Here is a 25,217-nt window from a genome sequence, read left to right as displayed (position 1 = left end):
AACAACGCCCGTGTTTTTTGTTAGTTAACATAAGGAGAATGTATTTTCATTTGTGTTGACAGAAATATTTTTTGTTTATTAATACAGAAATAAATTTCTATCAAGAGCATTTTTGTAAAAAAAAAGGTGAAAAAATTGTGGTGTGAACTCAGAGAATAGCGTGTAAAAATAACAAGGCCAATAACCCTAGCAAATTATTGTAAATTTCAAAAGTATCCCTGCTTATAAACATACGGATTCATAATTTGTAAGAGTAAGTTTACGGATTTATAATCCATAACACGTAATCCGTATACTGGCAATCCGTATGTTCATACGGATTGTCAATCCGAATTATGTGACTTTCAAGTTATTAGCACGACGTTCTAACCAGCTGAGCTAATATGTTAATTATGTTATAAAATAATTAATAAAGATATATATAACACTAAAATTTCTAATGTATATTTAATTTGATCTAATAATGTATTTTTTTTACATATATAAATTTTAAATAAAAATCATAGGTTTCATAAAATTTATATATGTAAATAAATTAATTATTAGACAAAAATTAATTATCACAAAATTTATTATGTAAATTTACATGTGTATTAAATATATATTAGAAAGTTTAATGTTATATATAGCGACATTAATTATTTTATAATATAATTGACCTGTTAGTTTAGTTGGTTAAAGTATCGTGCTAATAACCTGAAAGTCACAAGTTATGAATCTATAATCTTACTCTTATGGATTACGAATCCATCTTACTCTTATGGATTATGAATCCGTAAGCTTATTCTTAAGGACTATGAATCCGTATGTTTATCAGCAAGGGTACTTTCGAAATTTACAGTAATTTGCTGGGTGTACTAGAAGAACTCTGGGTGCACGAAGCAATTGCCCCCAACTGATAGGTAGGCCCATTTGCAATAGGTCTTGGTCCTTTAGGTGCTGTGTTGCCAAGATGGGCTCATGGACCTGAGCTTTAAGAAGTTTTACATTTACCGGATAGTACATGGGGAAGTTTCTAGTATTAGCTAGCCTAAAAAGAGTAAAAAAATAAATAACACATGTAACGAAACTATTCAAACTAATATTACTCGAACGAGGAATGAAACCCTAATAAGAAAATGCATTGGTTTAGTAAAAGCTGGGAGAATTAAATTCCATTTGGCCGGTACAATTTTGTATGTTATTCATCATAAACTTTATTTCATTAGCTAATCTTCATACATGCACTCTGTTAGCCGTGCTAGCTTATTGACGGCATATCATTTCAATATCATCAATTACATAAATAAGAAGAGAATGGATCAATTGATCTTGATCCTTCCTCGCTTATGAGTGATGGAGTTTATTAATTAAGCATAGTAAAGCTAGCATTGTGCTATATATTACTTTTGCCCTAGGCTACTTCATCCGTGACATAGTTCAACTTCCCGATACGGAAATCGATAACATGTTCCTTCCACTTTGTGTCATCCAGATAAACCTCATAAAAGCTTGCTTCACCACTTGATCTTACGGTTAATGCAGCACTACTCCTAGTGCCATATAAACCCTGTAAGTCAAAGGTCATACATTCCATGATTATGATAGGAATAATTAATATGGATGCAATTCTTAACTTACCAGTGGTGTTTCTACTTCAACAAAAATGGAGCTCAGATTGAATTCCCAATCAAGTGAACAAATACGAGGTAGTGAGTTTTTGTCAGCTTTAACTGTGTCCTTCATTAGCTTTTGAATCACCTCCTTCACAGGTATCTCACCTTCCCCATGTTTGGCAACATGTTCTTTGAAACTGAATTCTAGGCGCAGAGCCTGCAAAAGGGGTAAAAATAAAATTAGAATTGCTTTGGTAGAGAAAATTTCAAAACATAACATACACAAGAATTAATTAATATTTCTAGTTGCCTTCGCAGAACGTAGAAATCTGATATAATAGCATTGATATTTTGCTGTGATCGACAAACTGTAATTATAGTGCCACGATTAAAATTTTAAACTAGCCACTAAACAAATCTGCCAAGGTATTGTTTTTCTGTCCAGATGTATCAAAAATGAAACATGAAAAAAAAAAAAACTATTCTTTTAGAAAATGACAATTTTTTTCTTCTCCCTACAACTCTCTCCGGTCTCCTCTAGTTTACTTTCTCCGTGGTTTGAAGCAAAGGTTTAAATGAATTATGTTAGCAATAAAGTCTCTTTAATATACTCTTTTAAACACACTAAATATTATTGAGTAAAATTTATTAAAAATCACAATTTTTTTCTGACTTTGTAGTTTATATCCAGAAAATATATAGAATTCATGTTTGGGTGATTAATAATATAGAATTTAAACAAGAATATATAGTGTGTTGGAAAGACTGAAGGAATAAGTTAGGCAGTGTATTGTTAGCCCTCGTCTTAATATAAGAAGATGAAATGTAATAACTATATATATTAACTAACCTTATGCCATGGCGAATCTAACTTATCATTTGAAAGTACATGCAACCCTGGTGGAACCTCTTGAATGGTAATAGGTTGTCCCTTGGGCCTGTTGGAGATGTACACCATTGAATTCGAGACAATATCAGCCACGATTAAGTTGAACCCGTTGTAATAATGAGCCTCTGATTTTAGGCTTTCCGCAAATTCTTTCGGTTTTTTGCTGCTCTGCCATTATTCATCAACATGGATACAAGAAGCAAAAACGAATAAGTGAGGAAATATGAACCCATCACTTTGGAAGTTAATTTGACCAACTTATAATATGGATATTGGAAAGAATTCGGGTGTCTTAAGATGTAAAACAAAATGTTCCCTGATAGTAGTAATCATCATTCTTATTCTTTGTGCTGGAAATGGAAAAACTGATGCTATAGTTCTGTTAAAAGTGCATAAAAAAATTGAGAGTTTTTTTTTTTTTAATCGCTGATATCATACAATTATTTTTAAAACAGGAAACATGCGTGGTTAATTTAAGTGAGTTAAAAATTTGGATTGAGGTGATTAGCTTACTGAATTTTTGTACACTAACTCAGTGAACAACCGTCATCACTTTTAAGTAAAGTATAAAACAATAATATGTGAGAAAACTTTATAACATTAATGTTAGTTGGCTTAAACTTATGTAAATTAGGTATACACAAAATCACGACAGATGGGGTTTAGGATATTGATGCTTTATTGATGTACCAAACGTGTCTGAGAGAATTAGATCCTCAATTATTTTGTCTCTTTCTCCCCTATTAAACATGCTTATCTCATTTCTTTTAATTTCTCTGCTGTTAGCCAGACAGTGAAGTTACAAGAATCTTGAGTCTAAGAAACGTTATTTGTATAACACTTATGCAACAAATTATGAAATTATACAACTATGAAGAAAGAGAGTGAAATATTATGAGATGTAACAAATGATGCTGTGAAAAAAGATAAACTCATAAAGTGTTAGTATTTTATGAGTTATTGTATGAACAACGCAGCTCGTACTAAATATACCTTGAGAAATAGTACGGGTAGGTCTCCACGACTTTTGGCCTCAGGGAGGGTATGAAGCTCCAAAACATTGGTGAGAAAAGCCACCCTTCCTTGTGTGGAACAAGCCAACCATGTTCCCATTGCTATTTCGTCCCTTCCTGCCAAAATATCACAATCTTCCCACCAAGACACTGGCTTCGTAGGCCTTCATCCAAATAATGATTATGTAAAAAATAATTATTATGTAAGTGCACGCATATTACACTAGTCATCAATTGCAAAAGACTTTGTTAAAGGAAAAAAAAATAGCAAGAGTAAGAAAGCTTGCCTATTGTGATATTCATCTCTGTTATTCAAAAGAAGAAAAGGGTACAGTGGGTGGCATTGCCAAAGAAACAAAGCTATACACATTGTTCAGAATTGTTGAGTTAGTTGGCTGCACCACTGACCGAACAGAACAATGTATATTGGTAGTTTTGTAAGTGACAGAATGAATGGCTTTATAGGCTACCAAGCTAATTAAGTTGGCAATTTTCATTTATCCATTTTTTTCATTAAATTTAAAGCAAGTAGCTAATTTTAACACACCACCGTTACACAACTAATGCTACATTTATGATCGAGGTGGAGGCATGACAAAGAATTATCTATTGTAAACAACCGATTAGTTTGGTTACAACTTATAATTCCTCAATTATAATCGTAGTCTTTATTTGATAGCTGCTTTATGTCCTTGCTCCAAGCTGTGAACTCTACAAGTTAGGATGTTAGGATCAATAGAAAATGTGGGGGCTCAAAAGGAGATCATTAAGTGTGCAAAAATTAAAATCTTCGAAAATTAATTCCCGGAAACTTGCAAGCTTTTCCAACCTTATCTTGTGAATGAGTCGTTTCAGTAACACAGCTCTCTAAAGTTGAACTGTTGAAGCATAAAAGATGACACCGAATTGATACAATTCAAGCTTAATAAGTTTGGGAAAAAGATTGTGGACACTCCTTGATCTAGACAATGAGATAAGAAGAAGAAAAATAAGTGACGTGATACGATAAAAAAAAAAAAGAGAAGAATCTCAATTAGGTGTTAATGCTATTAGAGTGTCCAAATTTAAATTTGGGATTCTTAGTTTTGGTCTATCTTCAAAATCGAAGTCATTTGCTTTGCTAGCTTGTTTGAGACCTTCAGTTCTGATGGGGTAAGAGGATAGTTCCCTTTTTGTCTCCAAGGAAATCATAGGAGTGGAGCGAATTAAAAGCCATAAAACCTGCATTATAAGATTTTCTTGAATTGGTGGAGGATGATGTGCATGCGTGACCCAGTGAAACGTTCATAATTGGTTGGTTTAATTTAGCCGCTGAGAGGAGCATGTTGAATTTAATACAACTATAATTAGGACAGCTCTTCACTCCTACTTCTGATATGATGTTTCGGCTAGTCCTATAATAAGCCACCGTATTTGGAAGAAGAACCTAATCAAATGGTCACATGCAAGTTGTTTTTTTCTTAAAAAAATGATAATGAAGTTCAAATCACTTCATATATAAATTACTCAAACTCTGTTACTATGCGGACTCAATTATTATCATTTTTTAACCCAAGATATTTCTAAGCTAAAAATCAAATATTAATCTTTTGAGACATTAAAATTTAGTTAAAGAATCGATCTGTTTCAACAAATATTTTTTCATATATATAAATTTGAGATCAGATCCTTAATTACATATTTTAAAAAGAAAGCAGTTATTATCCACCAAGCCACACTTTGCTAATAGACTTACTTAAATTCAATGACATGGATATTATTCTGATAGTTAAATTGGAAAAACTTAATCAATTAACCTAAACGAATTGATATAATTTAGATGGAGCTTATTTCTTCAAATTTAAACTTTAAAGTTTAAATAAAAAGCATTATTTTAATTATTACAGTAGTATCATACATTAATTTGGGCAGCTCTTAGGCTAAATAGATGCCTAACAAAATGAGTTCAGCTCCTTTAAAATATAATAATGCAGTATTTAATAAAGTAATAAAATTATTGATCTATATAACATTTAAATTATAGGCCTTATCAAACTTAATTCATTCCTTACATACACTCACATTGTTTCCAACTTTCCATTTCATTTACTGTGAAACATAATAATAACATATTTATAGATGTTTAAATTTTAATAAATATTGATTTTATAATTCACTCAAAAATGATATTAAACGATTTTTTTCTTAAATTAAATATGCACAAACTTATTATCATTTAAAAAATGTTGTTTATTATATATGTTGTTAAGTATTTTTATTTCTTTTATTTGTAAATAATATTATTTTGGAAAAATGAATAAATTATCATTAAAGTATCTAATTAACAACATGATGTAACATGATTAATAGGTAACCTTATCCTTAATCATGTGATCATAGATTAAATTCATAATCTTTATGCATAAAAAATAGTTGTTAGGAGAAGTCAACTCCTTAATTAAATCAATCTCAATATCTTGAGGGATTAATCTTTGATTCTTTGTTGATTGATATCAGAGTTCACAAAAAAAATAAATCTAATTCAACCCATTTTTTGTTTGACAAAAAAAAAATGTTAGCTTAAATTTTATTATTAAATGATGAGTGACATCAATCAAATTTAGTGATTTTTAACAAATTTTAATCATTTATAGAGAAATTGTTGTAAAGGAAGTGGCAAAGAAAATATTGATGACATTTCTCAATTTATTAAATAAATTTCTTAATTACTACAAAAGTTAGTTAATTTTACTTATATTTGATTCTTGAAGGAGTACTATTTAGAAAGTAATTTTATCCTAAATCTAAATTGTCATTCATTAGAACTTGATATAAAAATAAAATAAAAAATATCATTGGAAATATACTCTTAATTAAATAAAGAACATTTTGAAGTGATTTTATTAAATACGATAAAATAATTAAAATTTACAGTACTTATGTTTTATAGTGTTAGTTTTGGTGGTGAAAAATGTTTTCTAATTTGTAACATTCCAAGTGTCAAACACCCATCTTAATTTCCAAATGTAAGTGTGATTTATTTAAGGGATTTGTTGACCAGTTCTTCGGATGTTGGTTAAGGAAAAAAAATATTTATTACATAAATGATAAAATAATATAAATCACATAATTTTTCATCTTTTAATAAAAAACATTTTTTTTTGAATTTTTTAACCAATCTCCTTAGAACACTAGTTAATATTTGTGTTTATTTAATCATTCAATTAATGATGGCATTTACTTTAACATTTAAATTGTCTTTTTAGGTAAAAATTATCATAAAACTTCATTGATGAAAATTCAAAACCAGGTACTATTAATTAATTTACTTTTATTATTGTCTGAGAATTTTTTTTAAAAAAATAATTATTTGTTCAACTATCCAAATTTAATCTTTGCGATACATTCTTTAAGTATGTGTTTAGTATAATTTTGTTTTTTTAGAAAATCAATCATTTCTAACTTACTCAAAAAAAATTATTGGTGAAAAAATTAATTATTGAGTAAATCAAAATTTTAATTTCTGTATTAGATATATTTTTTTAATCAGCAAATAATTACAGTTTTATAATATATAGGAGATAGATCTAAAACCATTGTATTAAAGCGATATTGATTGGAGGGACCAAAGTGATAGTGATTCTCAATGAATGAATGGTGAAATATATACAAGATTGTAGTGAGGAAAACTTCACAAGAAATTAACAATCTTTAACCGTATAAGCTACAACGTACGGGTCCGTGAGTTGTCAATACCCTCTTGAGTTGGAATATAAATATCCAACTTGATAATATTTGATCAAAGTAGCTTGGTTAGGAAGTTTGCAAGCTAATATATTTTTATAGATATGAATTAATATGAGGAAATCAGCAGAAATGTGATCCGGGGTTAAATGACAGGCGATATCAATGTATTTGGACTTATCAAAGAAGTTGGGAAGTGAGGCTAACTGAATAGTAGAATTGTTAACACAAAACAACATTGCTGTTTGAGGTAAAATTTCAAAATCATCGACGATTTGCTTCTACGACCAAAAGTGTTCAAGAGCGGTTGTTGCAGTGGTTCAATATTCAATGTGTTACATGTGCTCACGGGTCTAATAACCAGTTACCCTAGTCAACATCTGCATAATTAAGCAGAAATAGTGAAAGAAAGTTGAACTAGAAATAGAAGTAATTGCTGCTTAGGATATTATTTTGAATTATGTAGTTGGTGATGAACTTCTTGTAAGTGAAACATTTGAGGACTAACCATGTATTTTGACTGAGCTTATGAATTGAATAATGTCAGCTCTCACAATAGTAAGATATATGATGTGACCAATGATCCTCTTACAAGCAGAGATGTTAGATAAAGGATCTCGTTCAGAGACATGGAGCTTAATTCCAAGATCCATTGGTGAACTATAAGGCTTAAAGGCCATGAAACCTGTACCTTCAAGCAATGGCATGGTGTATTTTCGTTGAAAAAGGCAAATGTCGTTGGACAATCTAGCAATATTAATCATTTTCATAAATGGATTTCCAATTCATCAATTTTTTTTTCATCTGCTAACAAGTTTTTTCTTATTAGTTTCTCTCCTTGCGAAAAGAAATCGGGCTATTCAGGCCCGTTCCTTCCTCCTAGTCCAACCTCTCCCATTGCAGTTGGGTCTTTTCTAGGTGCACCCAGCAACATTGCTGGTGCACCCAACAATATTAAATAATCCCCATTTTGCCCCTCTGATTATTTTCTTTAAAAGGAAGCTTGTGGTCCCTCCTCGCTTACGGTTTTGGCTTTGTTTTTTTGCGTTTTTTTGCTGTGGTCCCTACTAGCTTACCTTTTAAGTGTGGTTTTTTCGGTGTGGTCCTGTTGCTGTATTAAAGTGTGGTTTTTTGAAGCTGTTAGAGGGTTAGTGTTGCTATGTAGTTGGAACGTGTTGTTTTCATTTCGACTCGATCGAGGTATAAAGTGTTCTTCGTTTAGCTTTTTATGGAAGAAGCTTTTCCTAAGAAATTTGAACATACGGAAGAAGTTCTTATGTAGGATTCATATGGAAGAACTTCTTCCGTAATGCAAAAGTTATACATACGGAAGAAGTTCTTCCGTATAAAGCATACGGAAGAACTTCTTCCGTAGTTTTAAAAATTACTTCATTATGGAAGAACTTCTTCCATATGAATCCTACGGAAGAACTTCTTCCATGGAGCCCATACGGAAGAACTTCTTCCGTAGTTGTAGATAAACAACTGTGAAAGAACTTCTTTCGTATGGGCTTCATGGAAGAACTTCTTCCATAGTTATAAAAATTACTTCATACGGAAGAAGTTCTTTCGTATGAAGTATTTTTTTTTGTTTTTCTTTTTTTAAAGATTAAATGTTAATATTTTTAATTTGGTAACATTTTTAATTTTTTTATGCCATATTTCATCAGTTTGTGGATAAATGGTGAATTAGGATAGATTTATAAAGTATGTAGAAGATAAAATTAGTTGGTAGTTTCTGTATCATGTATTAATTTGACAATTTATTTAGGTAGTTATGATGTTCAAATTAGGTTGTTAAATGTTGAATTAGTTGATAAAATTAGGTAGTAAAATGAATTAGTTGATAAAATTAGTTGATAAATATTGTTAGAAGTTTTTTTTGTGAGTTTATTTGTGTAGTAATAATGTTGAAAATAGGTAACAAAATGTTTAATTAGTTGGTATTTTTTTGTATGATGTATTTATTTGACAATTTATTTAGGTAGATAGTTACGATGTTCAAATTTGGTAGTAAAATATTGAATTAATTGATAAAAATTAAGTCGTAAAATGTTTAATTAGTGGATTGTTAAAATGTTGAATGAGTTGATAGTTATAGTTTGAATTAAGTTGTGGACGATGCATATTTGTTTTTTTTTTGAGTTTTCATTAAGATGGACGAAGATCAATGAACGTATGATAGTTCGATGTACGAAGAATTTGATATGGATTTTGAAGATGAAGAACAATGTGGTGTGAATGAAGGACATGTTGATTGTTCAGACACTTTTAATACTTCTCAGGTAATGATGTTCATTAGTTTCAGTCGTTTGGTTGAATGTATGTTTTGTATAAAAAATAATATGTGAGGGTTGCTTTATAGGTCTTTGGTACTTGAGATGATATTTTGTTGTGGACTAGATCTGTTGCCCATGAAAACGGGTTTGTTGTAATTATTATTAGGTCTGACACAGATACTGGTCGTAGAGAAAGAAGTTCGTTTGTGTTAATTGCCTGTGAAAGGAGCGGTCAATACAAGTGTAGGAATAAAGAATTTGTTAGAAGAGACACTAGTACTAGGAAATGTGGTTGTTCCTTTAGGTTGCATGAGAAACCAGTGCGTGGAGGGGAAGGTTGGATGGTGAAGCTGATTTGTGGGATGCACAATCATGAATTGGCCAAGTCCTTAGTTGGACATCCATACGCCGGGCGATTAACGAAGGTTGAGAAGAATATTATTGAAGATATGATAAAGTCGATGGTGAAACCAAGAAACATCCTTCCTAACATTGAAGGAACACAATGCCCACAGTTGCACCACAATCAAACAAATTTACAATGCAAGAAGTGCATATCGTTCTTCAATTAAAGGAGTTGATACTGAAATGCAACATCTAATGAAGCTTCTCGAACGTGACCAATATATTCATTGGCACAAATTAAAGGATGAAGTTGTGGTGCATGATCTGTTTTGGTGTCACCCAGATGCAGTGAAATTATGCAATGCATGTCATCTAGTGTTTTTGATAGACAATACCTACAAAACAAATAGGTACAAACTCCCACTGCTTGACATTATCGGGGTGACACCAATGGTGATGACTTTCTCTGCTACTTTTGCATATCTGGAGGGTGAGCGTGTGAATAATATTGTATGGGCTTTGGAACGATTCTGAGGTCTATTTTTACGAAAAGATCTCCTCTCTGGTGTTATTCTTACTGACAGAGACCTAACATTGATGAAAGCAGTGAATATTGTGTAGAAGCAAGCTTCATGATGATGAATCAAGTTGATTCAAGTAGTTTTAATGATGACAAAGATGATGACAAAAAGCCCAAAGAATGATTTCAAGATTGAGTCAACAAGTTCAAGATCAAGTTTCATGAGAAGAAATCAAGAAGATTCAAGAATCAAGAGAAGTTTGATTTCAAGATTCAAGAGAAGAAATCAAGAAGACTTTACAAGGGAAGTATTGAAAAGATTTTTCAGAAAACAAACATAGCACAATTTTTTTTTCGAAAGAGTTTTTCTCAAAATTTTCTAAGTTACCAGAGTTTTTACTCTCTGGTAATCGATTACCAGTTTCTTGTAATCGATTACCAGTGGCAAAGTTTGATTTCAAAATCTTTTAACTGAATTTGCAACGTTCCAATTGATTTTTAAATGGTGTAATCGATTACAATATATTGGTAATCGATTACCAGTGTATCTGAACGTTGAAATTCAAAATCAATTGTGAAGAGTCATATGCTTTCATAAAAAGCTTTGTGTAATCAAGTACATGGTTTTGGTAATCGATTACCAGTGACAAGTTTTGAATAAAAATCAAGAGATATAACTCTTGCAATGGTTTTCAGTTTTTTTCCCAAGGTTATAACTCTTCTAATGGTTTTCTTGACCAGACATGAAGAGTCTATAAAAGCAAGACCTTCATTTGCATTTGACGAACAATTTTTTTTACAACTTTTGTACACAACCTTTCTAATATACTTTTGAATATCTTCTTCTTCTTTTTCCTTTGCCAAAAGCTTTCAAAGTTTTCTGGTTTCCAAACCTTGTTCTTTCACAAAAAACAAAAGTGTGTTATTCATCTTTTTCTTTCTCTTCTCCCTTTGCCAAAAAGAATTCGCCAAGGACTAACCGCCTGAATTCTTTTTGTGTCTCTCTTCTCCCTTTTCCAAAAGAATGAAGGACTAACCACCTGAATTCTTTTGTGTCTCCTTTCTCCCTTTTCAAAGAATTCAAAACGACACAGTCTGAGAATTCTTTTGATTCTTCCCTTTCCCTTAAACAAAAGATTTCAAAGGACTAACCGCCTGAGAACTTTATCTTAACACATTGGAGGGTACATCCTTTGTGGTACAAGTAGAAGGTACATCTACTTGGGTTGTTGTAACTGAGAACAAGAGAGGGTACATCTCTTGTGGATCAGTTCAAGTGGAGGGTACATCCACTTGGTTGTTCAAAGAGAACAAGGGAGGGTACATCTCTTGTGGATCTTTGCTTGTAAAGGTTTTTACAAGGTTGAAAAGAAATCTCAAGGACCGCAGGTCGCTTGGGGACTGGATGTAGGCAAAGGTTGTTGCCGAACCAGTATAAAACTCTTGGGTTTGTCTTCTTCTTCCCTACACTCTTTAATTTCCACTGTGCACTTTAATTATTGTTTTTACTTTTGGTTAAAGTTTCAATTACTGTTCTTTACTTTCTTAACATTATAGTAAAAGCCTAATTGAATCTAGTAACATTAAGAAGGATAGATTTTTAATTAGTAAAGGTTTATTAATAATTAATTCAACCCTCCCTTCTTAATTATTCCGAGGCCACTTGATCCAACATACTGTGTTTTCGGAGTGTACCAACTTGTTGTGCAGGTTTCACATCAACAAGAATGTAAAGGCCAAGTGCAAATCTTTAATCGGCCAAAAAAATGCATGGGATTATGTGATGGATACCCGGGGTACTCTGGCAAATTGTCCTTCGGAACAACAGTTCCCTGAGTGCCTTCATAAGTTTGAAATGACTTCTTCACCATGGCCGATGTTCATCGACTATGTCTATGAAACGTGGATTATCCCACACAAGGAAAAATTTGTTACAGCATGGACGAACAAGGTGATGCATCTAGGCAACACAACAACAAACATGTATTAAAATGTTCATTGGTTGTAGTATGGGTTAGTAGTAAATGCATGTATTTTTTTTAACCGTTTCTTGTGTGTTTTTAATGTAGGGTTGAATCTGCTCATTGGTCTCTGAAAAGAATATTACAGAATAGCCTTGGCGACCAGTGTAGTGTTTGGGATGCCATGAACAACATGATGACGCTGCAACACACTCAAATTAAAGCATCCTTCGAAACAAGCACACATTTCGTTGGACATGTATATAAAAAAACCTTATTCAAGAGGCTTCTTGGAATGGTTTCAAGATACGCTTTAAATGAGATTGCTGCTGAGTTGGACAGCGTACAATATTTTGGCAATGATTCCTCTTCTTGTGGTTGTGCTATGAGATCCACGCACGGTTTTCCTTGTGCATGTGAGCTGTCTAGGTATGTTGTTGCTAGCATCACTCTGGAATCGGTCCATATGTTTTGGAGGAGACTTTATTTTTCTAACCAAGGGTTATGTGAGGCAGAAGTCAGCATCAACAATGAGATAGAGACCATACGTAAAAGATTTAAGGATGTTGATGTTGGCGGCAAAGTTACTTTGAAGAGTAAACTTCGAGAAATTGCATACCATGAGGAAAACTCTATGTTTCCTCCTCCGTCCAAGGTCAAGACTAAAGGTGCACCGAAGAAACCGATGAAAAGAAGCGAAAGATCCACAAAGCGTGATCCATCTTATTGGGAGTACGTTGATGCATTTCATTCTGTTTAAAGCAGCAACACTTTAGTGAAACGTAGTGCATCATCTTATGAACCGCCGAAACCAACAAGGATCATCCTGATGTTGTTTCAATTTGTGCCTTTTATCCAGGGTTTCATTGAGGATGTTGTGGATGTCAAAGTGGACGGTAACTATGGATATCGTTCCATTGACGCTTTATTAGGTATGGGCGAAGAATCTTGGTCGATGGTCCGCAACGAATTGATCAAAGAACTTGGCAAATGGTTGCATGACTACATCAACCTCTTCGGTGGCACACAGAGATTCGAACAATTAAGGATGTCGCTACATGTTGATGGGTTCTCCCATGTATGTTGTATTTGTGATTTTTTTAAAAAATAAACAAAGTTTTAAAATAATTACATGTGTATGTTTCTTTGATTCAGGTTAGTGTGGACAAGTGGATGGATATAACAGACATGGGATATGTCATTGCATCTAGGTATAACATAATCATTGTATCGTTATCCCGACAACAAAGCATGACATTTTTTCCTCTGAGAAGTCAACCACCACCAAATTATTCTATGCATCGCATGATATGTGTCGGCCACATGTTTGGAAATCATTTTGTTCAGGTACATTGAAGATAATTATTCTAATTTTTACAATTATGCAATGGCTTGGGTCGTTCATTTGAGTTGATAATGTTTATTCACGTACAACAGGTTTATCTGAAAGAGCATTGTCCTTTACCGCCTGTAGCGTTGTTTTGGTCAAGCAATTCTCTTCCTCAGGCAAAACAGTGGCCAACTGCATATATTGATAGAATACAACAATACATTAGCCATTAGACAACTAGAAGAGAATATGTGGACCTAAATGAAGACTGAATGTAATTTGTTTTATAATAATGAATCATTAGTTGTTAATTAATTATTGCGTTATGGAATAAATTTGTTTGTGCATCTAAAATAATCTACACATGTATGATACATCGTTGTCATAATTGACAACACATAATGAAATGCATGCTTTATAAAGTCTGAGCGTGACATGACAAATGACTTACCTAACAACACGTTTTGATGCACGATAAAGCTTCTTGAGGCCATATTAGTTTACTTGGGAACATAAACACGAAACATGTTCACGCGTGTGAATTTTTTTTTAAAACAAAGTGAAGCAATCTGTCGGTGATCTATATATATGACACACGACAACTCGCTAACAGAATCACACATCTACCTGCTTTCACATTCTCTCCCAATTGTTACAACAAAGTATGTCATTCTTAGGAGAAACAAGCAGTCAGACGATTGTGAACTCAAGGTTGGGTTTCATTTTTTCAAATGGATCAATTATTTACAACGATAGTGGGGTTTACTTCCAAAGTTCCACTCCAGTGCTCATTCGAGTACCAAACAGTTGTGACCTTGCAACGTTGAAAACCAGATTACACATCACCCTTAATCTAACCCACAAACAATTTTTGGATGAAATTCACTACCGGCAGCCAGTCATAAAGACATGTAGCTATTTTCGCTTTCAATGTATGCAATTGAAAAATGAAGACGATGTCAAAACCATGTTAATGTGTATCAATCAATTTTCGTGTGTTGGTCCAATTGAATTGTTATGCATTGTTGGTAGAACACCAGATAGAATATTAAACTTACTTGAACGCACTATGACCCATACTCATGACACGCTCCTGTATTACAACGGGAGGTGGAACATGCCACGCCAGAACAACTTTGTAGGTTGCGTGTTCACAGGAAAAAATCCAAAGAAATTTGAAATTCCTTTAGGATGTACCATCGATGAACTGAAGGATTTGGTAAAGCAAGTTGCACCTAAAGGGATTCCTCCTCATGGAATTCACGAATCACAAACGGTAAGGCGATTGTTTTTTCGGCAAACAGGTCATTTTGAGAATTCAGATAAAGTTATAAAATATGAAATTATTGAGCTGAACACCAACGATGAAGTGTTGAAGGTGTTAGTATAGTCTAACTACTGGAAAAAATTTGGGCTAATAGAAATTTTAGCTGTTTTTACTAATCATGTTATGGAAATGGAAGACGACGTGACTACGTCGCTAAACGACTAAATGGAAGGTTTATTTTTTAGTTTTTCATGTAAGTTTTATCTGTTTACAGCGTGTTTCAATTCCAGAATAAAATTGAATGTATTGTTTGAAAAATGCCGAACAGGGATACTTAGACATATTTGAAGGGTCCAAATCCATTTTTTTTAAATTTTGTGCTTGATTTTTGAAGGCCTATTCGATGGAACCGGTTCACGATATTATTTTTTTTGAGTTCTTTGACGTCCAGACTTCAAAGAAAGTACTCCTCGAATGTCGTCATCGACTCCCACGTAATTTTTAAAAAATGCCGAACAAGGGTACTTAGGCATAGTTTGAGGGTCCAAACCCTTTTTTTTATTTTGTGCTTGATTTTTGAGGGCCTATTCGATGGAACCGGTTCACGATATTACTTTTTTTGAGTTCTTTGACGTCCAGACTTCAAAGAAAGCACCCCTCAAATGTCGTTATTGACACCCACATAATTTTTAAAAAATGCCGAACAGGGGTACTTAGACATAGTTTGAAGGGTCCAAATCCTATATTTTTTTTATTTTGTGCCTGTTTTTTTAGGTCCTATTCGATGGAACCGATTCACAATATTTTTTTTTTTTAGTTCTTTGATGTCCAGGACATAGAAAAAGCGCCCCTCGAATGTCGTTATCGACGCCCACATAATTTTTAAAAAATGCCGAACAGGGGTACTTAGGCATAGTTTGAAGGGTCCAAATCCTTTTTTTTTATTTTGTGCTTGATTTTTGAGGACTTATTTGATGGAATCGGTTCACGATATTGTTTTTTTTTTAGTTCTTTGACGTCTAGACTTCAGAGAAAGTGCCCCTCGAATGATAAGAGAACACTATTGGAGGGGCACTTTCTCTGAAGTCCGGACGTCAAAGAACTAAAAAACATAATAATATCGTGAACCGATTCCATCGAATAGGCCCTCAAAAATCCCCATTCAAAATGAAGCTAGCTGCTAACCTCTATAGTGTCCTCTTGTCATTCTCAGAGGCCGCATGTGGGTACTCCTTGTCTTTGATATATCTCTTGATATCGAAATACCAAAGTTTGCCATCCTCTATCAAACAATAGTGAGCAGGCTCACCGTGAATCTAATTTCTATACATGGCAAGTCCCCATGAGGGCTCACCTGGAACATAGATGAGAAAGTAGCGAAGGCATTAACCATTTGGTTTTCTTCTCTAGGAATGTGATGAAATGATATATCATCAAAGCATTCCATCAATTCTCTGATGTAGGCCTGATAAGGTATTAGCTTATGGTCTTTGATTTCCCATTCACCCTTCAACTGATGGATTATCAATGCTGAATTCCCATACACCTTGAGAAGCCTAACCCTAAATTCAATCGTTGCTTGGATCCTCGTGGCGGATGCTCCATACTATGCCATATTATTTGTGCAATCAAAACATAATCTAGTTGTGAAAGGAAAATATTTTTTATCTGGCAAGACCAACACTGCTCTACATCCATGCCCCAGTACATTAGACGAGCCATCAACCTCACTTTCATCATCAAATAGGGCCATGATATCCTCATCAGGGAATTCAGGATGCATAGGCTGATAATCTTCTATGGGTTGCTGAGCCAAGTGATCAGCCAGAGCGCTCCCTTTAATTGTCTTTTGAGTGACATAAACAATATCAAACTATGATAATAACACCTACCATCGAGCTATCCTCCCAGTGAGAGCGAGCTTTTTGAATATGTATTTGATTGGATCCATTTTGGATACCAACCGAATAGTGTAGTCAACATATACTATCTCAAGCGATCTGTTGCCCATGTCAATGCACAACAAGTTCTCTCCAACAAGAAGTAATTCATTTCACATGTAGTAAATTTCTTACTCAAGTTGTAGATGACTCGCTCTTTTCTTCTTGATTCATTGTGCTGCCCCAACACACACCCCATACATTCATCTAACACCCTCATGTACAGAATGGGAGGCCTTCCAGGTGCTAGTGGCACGAGTATATGAGGATTCATCAAACACTACTTAATTTTCTCTAACGCCATCTGACAGTCATGGCTCCACTTGACGGATTGATTCTTGCACAACAATCTAAATAGAGGCTCACAACTATGATATGAACCTACTAATGTAGTTCAATCTTCCCAAGAATCCACAAACCTGCTTCTCTGCACGTGGCTTAGGAATCTTTAGGGTCATTTTCACTTTGTCTGGATCCATCTCTATCCCTTTTTGGCTAAAAACAAAACCAAGTAGCTTTCTAGACTTCACCCCAAATGTGAACTTCCCAGGATTCAATCTCAACTTGTACTTATGCAGTCACTCGAACAACTTCCGCAAATTGACTATGTGTTCATCCTTTGTTCTAGACTTTGCAATCATATCATCTACATAGACCTCAATCTCTTTTTGTATCATGTCATGGAACAATGCTACCATGGCTCGCTGATATGTTGCCCCAACATTCTTCAACCCAAATGACATAACCTTATAGCAAAAAGTTCCCCATAGAGTGATAATGGTTGCTTTCTCCATATCCTCTGGCACCATCTTTATCTAGTTGTACCTCGAAAAACCATCCATGAAAGAAAATAGAGAAAATTGGGTTGCATTGCCCACCAGAATGTCAATGTGAGGAAAAGGAAAATTATCTTTTGGGTTAGTTTGATTCAAATCTCAATATTCTACACACATTCGCACTTTTCCATCCGTTTTTGGTACTGGCACAATGTTGGCAACTCATTCTAGATAACGGGCAACAACTAAGAAACCTGCATCAAACTGCTTCTTCACCTCCTCCTTTATCTTTAAAGATATCTCAGGCTTCATCCTCCTTAGTTTCTTTTTCATGGGGGGAGGATTCAGGTTTCAATGGTAATCTGTGTAGCAAAATTTCAGGATTTAAGCCAGGCATGTCCTGATAGGACCATGTGAAAATGTCTTGGTATTCTCGCAACAAGACAATCAACTCTTCTTGGATGTTAGCTAACATACAAGTGCTGACCTTGAATTCTTTTCTCTCTTCATCAGTGCCCAGGTTAACAAGCTCTATTTCCTCTTGATGTGGATTTATTTCCCTCTCCTCCTGCTCCACCATCCTCAACAAATCAGGAGATAATTCCTAATCCAAATTTTCCTCTTCTATAGCTTGATCGACATTAGGGATCTCGATATCACTGTCTTCAAAAGACTCATTATCGAATCTACAGAAAATCATTTAATCACAATGAAATATGCTAAGAGATTAAAGCAACAAAGGTGCAGAAAAGGAATATATCTATGAAATTCATTTTATTAACGATCACTGAAATTGAAAAGGAAAGTACGCTGACAATATGTGAATCCTAAAGCGTTAGGCATAACAATAGGATCTGAAACTGGTTAATTACAACAAATTAGAAACATAAATCACGGGCTACTTTATGATCTGCCAATTTTTCAATTCAAAGTTCGGAGGACATAGTTGTACCCAGTTCGGCTGATCATGTTCGGTCTCTTCATTTAGCATAGCAACCTGATCTTCGTACATCCACCCTGCACTCATAAAGCTCTCACTGATGTGGCAGATAAGGACCTTCTTCACTTGCGATTCTTGCCCTTGTAGACGAGCTAAGCCTTTTTCTTTCCTTTCCAAAGCAATCCTCCTTTTGTTAGCATTTACAGGCTTGTAGCCCAAGCCAAACCTCCCACAATTTTCAATAATCTCCAGCAAGCTTACTGTATCGTCACTATTCCGACCAACCCCATTCCAGGCTCATATCAATCTCTTAGTATGACTCGAGCCACCACCATGGAGGCACCAGACAAACTCGATTGTATCAAAGGAGAATCCATATAAGTGTTCACAATTTCCAATGCTTGAAATGACGTTTCTAGCGATTCCTCTACTACTTCAACATAAGAAGTAGAAGACGGATGACTAAATAGTATGTCCTCTTCGCTTGATACTATAACGAGCAGACCTTCCACCACGAATTTCAATTTTTGATGCCCAACAAACAACTGTAAGTAGGAGTTATATCCATGACTTGGAAGGTGATTTGAAACTTGCACGAGCCAATTTGAATTGAGAAATCAATTTCCCGTCTCACATCACATCGGCCGCCATCGAAAGCTCTCAGCACCATAGAGCTTGGCCTTATGTATGATGCATCAAACGACAACTTGTCTAATGTCGTTTTAGGCATGACATTAACAGAAGATAAATTGTCAACAAGCACCTTGGTCTCCATATGATCTGTGCATTTAACTGACACATGCAGGGCCTTGTTATGCCCTCTCCCTTCAACTAGTAACTCTTCATCAATGAAAGTCAAAAAATTACTTGCAGTGATATTATTGATTATTCCCCCAAACTTCTCTACTGAGATGTCATGTGCCACATGCGCCTCATTTAGAATTTTCATTAGTAACTTTCTATGAGGCTCAGAATGCATAAGCAACCCCAACAAGGAAATCCTAGTCGACATTCTATTTAGTTGTTCGATCACTTTGAACTCACTCTGTTGTATAATCTTCAAAAAATTTATTGCCTCTTTAACAAATATTTCTTTCTTGCCAAAATTCTTCTTTTTCACTTCAGGCTTTTCACTATGAACTTCATCATTCACCATAAGACCTATTTTCTCAACTTTTGTTATATTCTCCTTTACTTTCCCTTTATCTTTCAATTTAGCTCACAACTTGGGAGGAGTAAAAACACGCTCACTATGCGCAATGCCGCTGATACCAGAAATATTTGTGACTTTAGGGGTTGACGTGTTATACTCATCATGCACGAGGGATACACCCTGTCTTCCCTCTGATACTTGTACAACATATCTCCATGGCACTGCTTTATTACTCTCATACAGGAATGATGGTAGGGCCTTCAAAACAACAATATGGAAGCCTTGAGGCATATAAGTGGTCGCATTTCTAGTGAAATGAATCAGCATAGGTTTAGGTACATTCTTATTGGTGTCACCCGACTGCATGAACACCTCACATTCCTCCTTCCTCCTATGACTGATTTCAATTCGGCTCTCTATTAATGGATTGGCAAGTGCACCAATGCGTCCCAAGTAGTAAAGTTAAAATGGAAGTCCAAGTATCATATTCACATGGACTTTGTTTGTACTTAGGTAGATGAATATTTAATTGAGAAAAAGATCTGGAAAAGGTAGTAGAAAACAATAAATTAAATTGCTGAAAATTAAATCAAACAAGAAAAACAGTTAAACATGAATTAATTAGGACAGAAAAGATGAGAAAATCCAATATCATTGTAGAAGGAAATTCGGAAGATGAGAATGTTGGGAACTTAGCCTACCAGAACTACTCTTTGATGTAATGTTAATTATTTTCTCTATTTATAATTATTTCAATTTACAACTGCATCTATTAGTATAATCTAACTTTGGTCCCCCGCATGAAATAGCCTAATTTATCTATTTTCTCTCCCAAATCCCTTTGCAGAGCTAAAATAATAAATTGCATTAAGAATAGTGATGTATAACAGGCTAAACAAATATCAACCTATCCCTAGTGATGACTTTATTTAGATACACTTTCCTAATTCTATTAGAAAATAACGTTTCCCAATGCTACCCCTAAAACTTACCAAGCAAATGGGTGATCAAGCCACAAGCAATAATATTAAGCACAGGAAAAGATAATGCAAATGTAATATTCATAAATAGATAGAAAGAGAAATTACATCAAGAGTAGTTGGTTGCCATGTTTCCAACAAATGGGGTTTAACCTCTCATTGTCGTGGAGGCTTTACAACTGCAAGAGGGGAATATTTAGTAAAAGGGGAAAAGATAAGAAAGAGAATGGAGGGAAGGAATGACTCTCAATGCTTGCTTCTCCTTTTTCTAGTTTTGTCTTCTATAAGGAATTGTATTCTCTTGGAATTTCTGTGTGTCTTTTCCTTCTTCTCTCTTCTTCTTTTATAGGTTCAGATTAGCAGATTTCTAAATTAGTCTACTTTCCTTAATTAGTTTTTCATTCCTTAATTAGTTTCTTTTCCTTAATTAGCTTTCTTTCCTTAATTAGTCTTCTTTCCTTAATTAACCTTGCTTTCCTCAATTAGTCTTCTTTCCTCAATTAGCTTGTTTTCCTTAATTAGCTTTATTTTACTCACTCAGCATCATAAATTCATCATTTTTAATATTCTCTACACAAAAACTTAAATGATGTTAATTTATCAATTATTTGCTCAAAAAGGAAAAATTAGGAGAGAGAAATTACAAATTCCTATATAATTTATCCCCAAAATATACTCATAAATAGCAGCTATCACTCTCATTCATCAAACCCTTTAAAAGCTCCTTAAACATTGGGCATACTTGTACATCATGAAGTGTCTTTGGATGCAACAGGCACCAATCCTCCTCATCACCCTTATAATCAACCTTATCAGCCTTGCACAACACTTTCAAGATAAACTTCTTAGAAGTCGAGACGCCTCAACCCTTCTCTTCAATTCCCATGTCTCCTCATCCTCTATAACACTCATAGAAGAACTCCCATTGTTCGCGAGCAGGTTAGTTCGCACATTGGGATTGTCTTCCTAAAATTTCAGCCAACCTGCACCAATTAAACTTTGCACCTTATGTTTCAAGGCCATACAGTGCTCAATGGAATGCCCTGGAGCTCCACCATGATAAGCACATGTCACATTCGGGTTGTATCCTTGGGGAAATGTAGGTTGAGGAATCTTTGTTGGGCTTATTGCCACCATTTCATTGTTGAGCAAATACGGGAGTAAGTCCTCATATGATATCGGGATTTAGGTGAATTCTACATGCTTCCTTTCAAGGAAATTCCTTCCATGGTTCGTGTTTTGGTTGGTATTATGGGTGGTGTTCAGTCTTGGATGTGCAGCGGGTGGGTTTTGAGCTCGGTTTAGGGGTGGCCTTTGTGGTTGATTGGGTACTCTTGGTTGGTAGGGTGGTGGATAGTGGGTAGAGTTGATATTGGCTGAGTAGTGACATTGCTGGGGAGGATATTGGTATATGGGATTATAAAAGGCTAGTGGAAATTTTGGCCATGTGGGAACTGTAGTCACAACATGGGCTTCTCCCTCCTTCTTCTTCCCTCCACTCATTGCAGGTCTCCTATTACTAGAATTTGTAGAAGCAGCATAATCAAAATTTCCTTTCCTAAGACCCACTTCGATCATCTCACCAACAAACACTAGATCTACAAAATTCGAAGACATGCAACCTACCTTCTTCTCGTAATAGAACACCGGTAATGCGTCCATTATCATGGTTATCATCTCTGTCTTCGTCATTAGGGGCACTACTTGAGCCACCAAATCTCTCCACCTTTGAGCGCATTCTTTGACAGATTCAATATATCTCTTGCACATGTTTTGTAGTTGCACTCTATCTGGAGCCATGTCAGATTTGTATTGATATTGCTTAATAAAGGAGTCCATTAGATCCTTCCAAGAGCGGATCTGCGAAGGTTCCAGGTTAGTATTTCAGATAATAGCTGCCCCAGCTTTCCTTTCCTGGAAGAAATGCATTAACAACTTTTCATCTTTCGCATATGCCCCCTGTCGCAACCTACCCTTCGACAGGAGGGCGAGGCGAGATTCAAAGGTGTGTCTTCCAAAAAAAAGAAAATGCACGGGAGTCGCCACCAACATTTATTCGAGGAAAACGTTACAAAACCCAAAAAAAGGGTCTACGAACTTTAAGAATAAGGGTTCAGGAGTTGTTTACGCGTGGGGAAGGTATTAGCACCCCACGCGTCCGTCACAATGGACGACAACCTTTAATCGAGTGTGCAAAATCGTGACTTCTATATTTATTTATTTTCCTTTTTTATGTTTTCTTTTTACTTTTTGGGGTTGACAAGAGCGTTACCCTTGCTTCTACGTATCCTCAAGTGCGGTGAGGAACTTAGACCTATGTAGTTCTTTAAAAGCAAGAAAGTTGTGTGTTGAGTTGATTTTAAACTTTTGAAATGTTCATTTTAATCAACAAAAATAAAAGAGACTATTAAGGCATTGGACCTTGAACGGATTCAAGTGACTTTTATGGACAAAAACTCAATTACATGTTGATTTCATCTCGGTTTCACTTATTAATTTTCAATCTCATTAAAAGATGATTTGTGATGTAAATGATCGGTCAAAACTCCTTTTATAAGAAGAAAAGAGATTACTGATGGTAGAAGAATGAGATGAAGATGTGCAAAACAACAAAAAGGACCCCTAAGGGTGTATAGATCGAATTCAAAACCTTAAAATAAATACTAATCGGATGATAAACAAAGAACACCAAACAAAGAACAATGTTGAAATCGATTACGGTCGCGATTCGGTAGCGCCTCAGCCTCGTTTTTCTCTTCTTTCTTCTCCTTCACTCTGATTTTCACTGAAACCTTTCAATGTTTTAAAGATGGACCCTTTCTTCAGCCCCCCTCATGCCTACTTATAGGAAATGAGGGGGTTTGGTGGATCTACAGCTCACCCAAGCGAATTGTTGCTTCAACCTGAAGTAACCTTGCTCGCCCAGGTGAGCTGGTTACTTCACCCCTAAGCTATTTGGGGGCCTAGGCGAGCCAGGGGTCAGGAAAAGCTTAAAATGACATTGAAGTCTTGAAATCTAAATAAGACGTTGAAGTCTTAATGATCGAGGTCGTACCCGAATCAAATAAACATTAAAATGTAGTAACTAGGAAGTGATCCTAGGTCATTTCCCAACGAGCAATGATAAACCAAATGTTCATAATATACTTGCAGTAACAGTAACAATTGGGGGGGGGGGGGGTTGTGTTTGTTTTGTGAATCTAAGAACAAGCAGATTGGAATATGAAATTAATAGAATTAAAAACGTGTTGTTTCCTATGATTCAGAAGCTATTCTCTTATCCTAGGTTGTGAGGATTTCACCCCTAGCAGTTAACCACTTAATCCAACCCTAATTTAATTTACTAAGCGAAAATCAACTTAGGGTTATCAATATGTGATTAAGCAAAACATACACCAATTAACCCCTTGTTCATTAAGCACGAACGTAATTTAAGCACAGAGGCAATTAATCGAACACGAAGCGTGCACAGATTAACAGAACGCATGTGGGTTAATTGGTGAAGGGAAAACCGATAAGAGAGCAACATTAAAAACAAAACCTCAAAGAGAATTACGCTTCATCCTCAGAGGGAAACAACACTAGAAATTTAGTCTTCCATAAGTTCAACAAAAGCAGAAAACATAAATGAAACTAGAAGCAGAAACGTAAATGAAGCTAAAAGCAGAAAACGCAAATGAAGCTAATGGCAGAAAACAAAAATGAAGCTAAAGGCAGAAGAAGGAACAGAAACGAAATTGCATTCATGTGAACAGTAATACAAAACTCCAAAACGTAAAACCCTAAAACTCCTCAATAATAGCATAACAGAATAGCCTGCACGAATCCCAAGGCTGCTATTTATAAGGGTCACTTAAAGTTATTGAAGTCTCTGCAAGACAAAAGACTTTGATAGTCTTTGAAATGTAAAGGTAAAAGACATTGAAGTCTCTACAAGACAAAAGACTTTGATAGTCTTTGAAATGTAAAGGCAGAAGACATTGAAGTCTCTGCAAGACAAAAGACTTTGATAGTCTTTGAAATGTAAAGAAGGCGTTGAAGTCTTGACAAAAGACAATGATAGTCCTTGAAATGTAAAGGGCAGAAGACATTGAAGTCTCTGCAAGACAAAATACTTTGATAGTCTTTGAAATCTTTCACTAAAACGTGTACACGCTTAGCAAAGAAACAAACCCTCAAACTGATCAGAACAACATACATTTTTTTGAAGAAAAACAATGTGACTAATGGGAAATGAAAACATGTAGATAGAATTTCTCATGACCAAAAATGAGATTTAAGACATTAGCATTTCGTTTCTAAAAGAACATTAGAAGAAACATTGGGTCCAACCGAATAGAGGAAAACCGCTCAAGGTGTATGGCGTTTCACACAGGCGAGTGTTTCATCCTAATTCCAAACCACAGATGTCATAAATTGACTTTGCAAGTCATTTCCCATCAAATCAAAGATAATATACATAATCATCATGGATCAATAGGACTTCATAAGGTCGGATTTTGGTAG

General features: G+C 34.8%; 1 protein-coding gene across 2 annotated transcripts; it reads right to left on the bottom strand.

Moving 5' to 3' along the window:
• Positions 1-1,171: 1,171 nt before the first annotated feature.
• LOC100820362 (ser/Thr-rich protein T10 in DGCR region-like) lies at positions 1,172-3,928 on the bottom strand. Of its 2 annotated transcripts, none has more exons than NM_001254042.3 (5): positions 3,785-3,928; positions 3,478-3,661; positions 2,446-2,652; positions 1,621-1,812; positions 1,172-1,549 (listed from the first exon to the last, which is right to left on the bottom strand). In NM_001254042.3, exons 1-5 carry the CDS (start codon positions 3,865-3,867, stop codon positions 1,394-1,396), a joined length of 822 nt encoding a protein of 273 aa, NP_001240971.1. In that variant the 5' UTR covers positions 3,868-3,928; the 3' UTR covers positions 1,172-1,393. The 2 variants fall into 2 exon arrangements, with proteins under 2 accessions (NP_001240971.1, NP_001402714.1); NM_001415785.1 differs by having other exon boundaries at positions 1,172-1,532.
• Positions 3,929-25,217: the final 21,289 nt, after the last annotated feature.

The sequence above is a fragment of the Glycine max genome, chromosome 4, assembly GCF_000004515.6.
Source record: "Glycine max cultivar Williams 82 chromosome 4, Glycine_max_v4.0, whole genome shotgun sequence".
In the NCBI taxonomy this organism is placed as follows: Eukaryota; Viridiplantae; Streptophyta; class Magnoliopsida; order Fabales; family Fabaceae; genus Glycine; species Glycine max.
The sequence above is the reverse complement of the archived record's forward strand: the minus strand, read 5'-3'. Positions and strand labels throughout refer to the sequence as shown.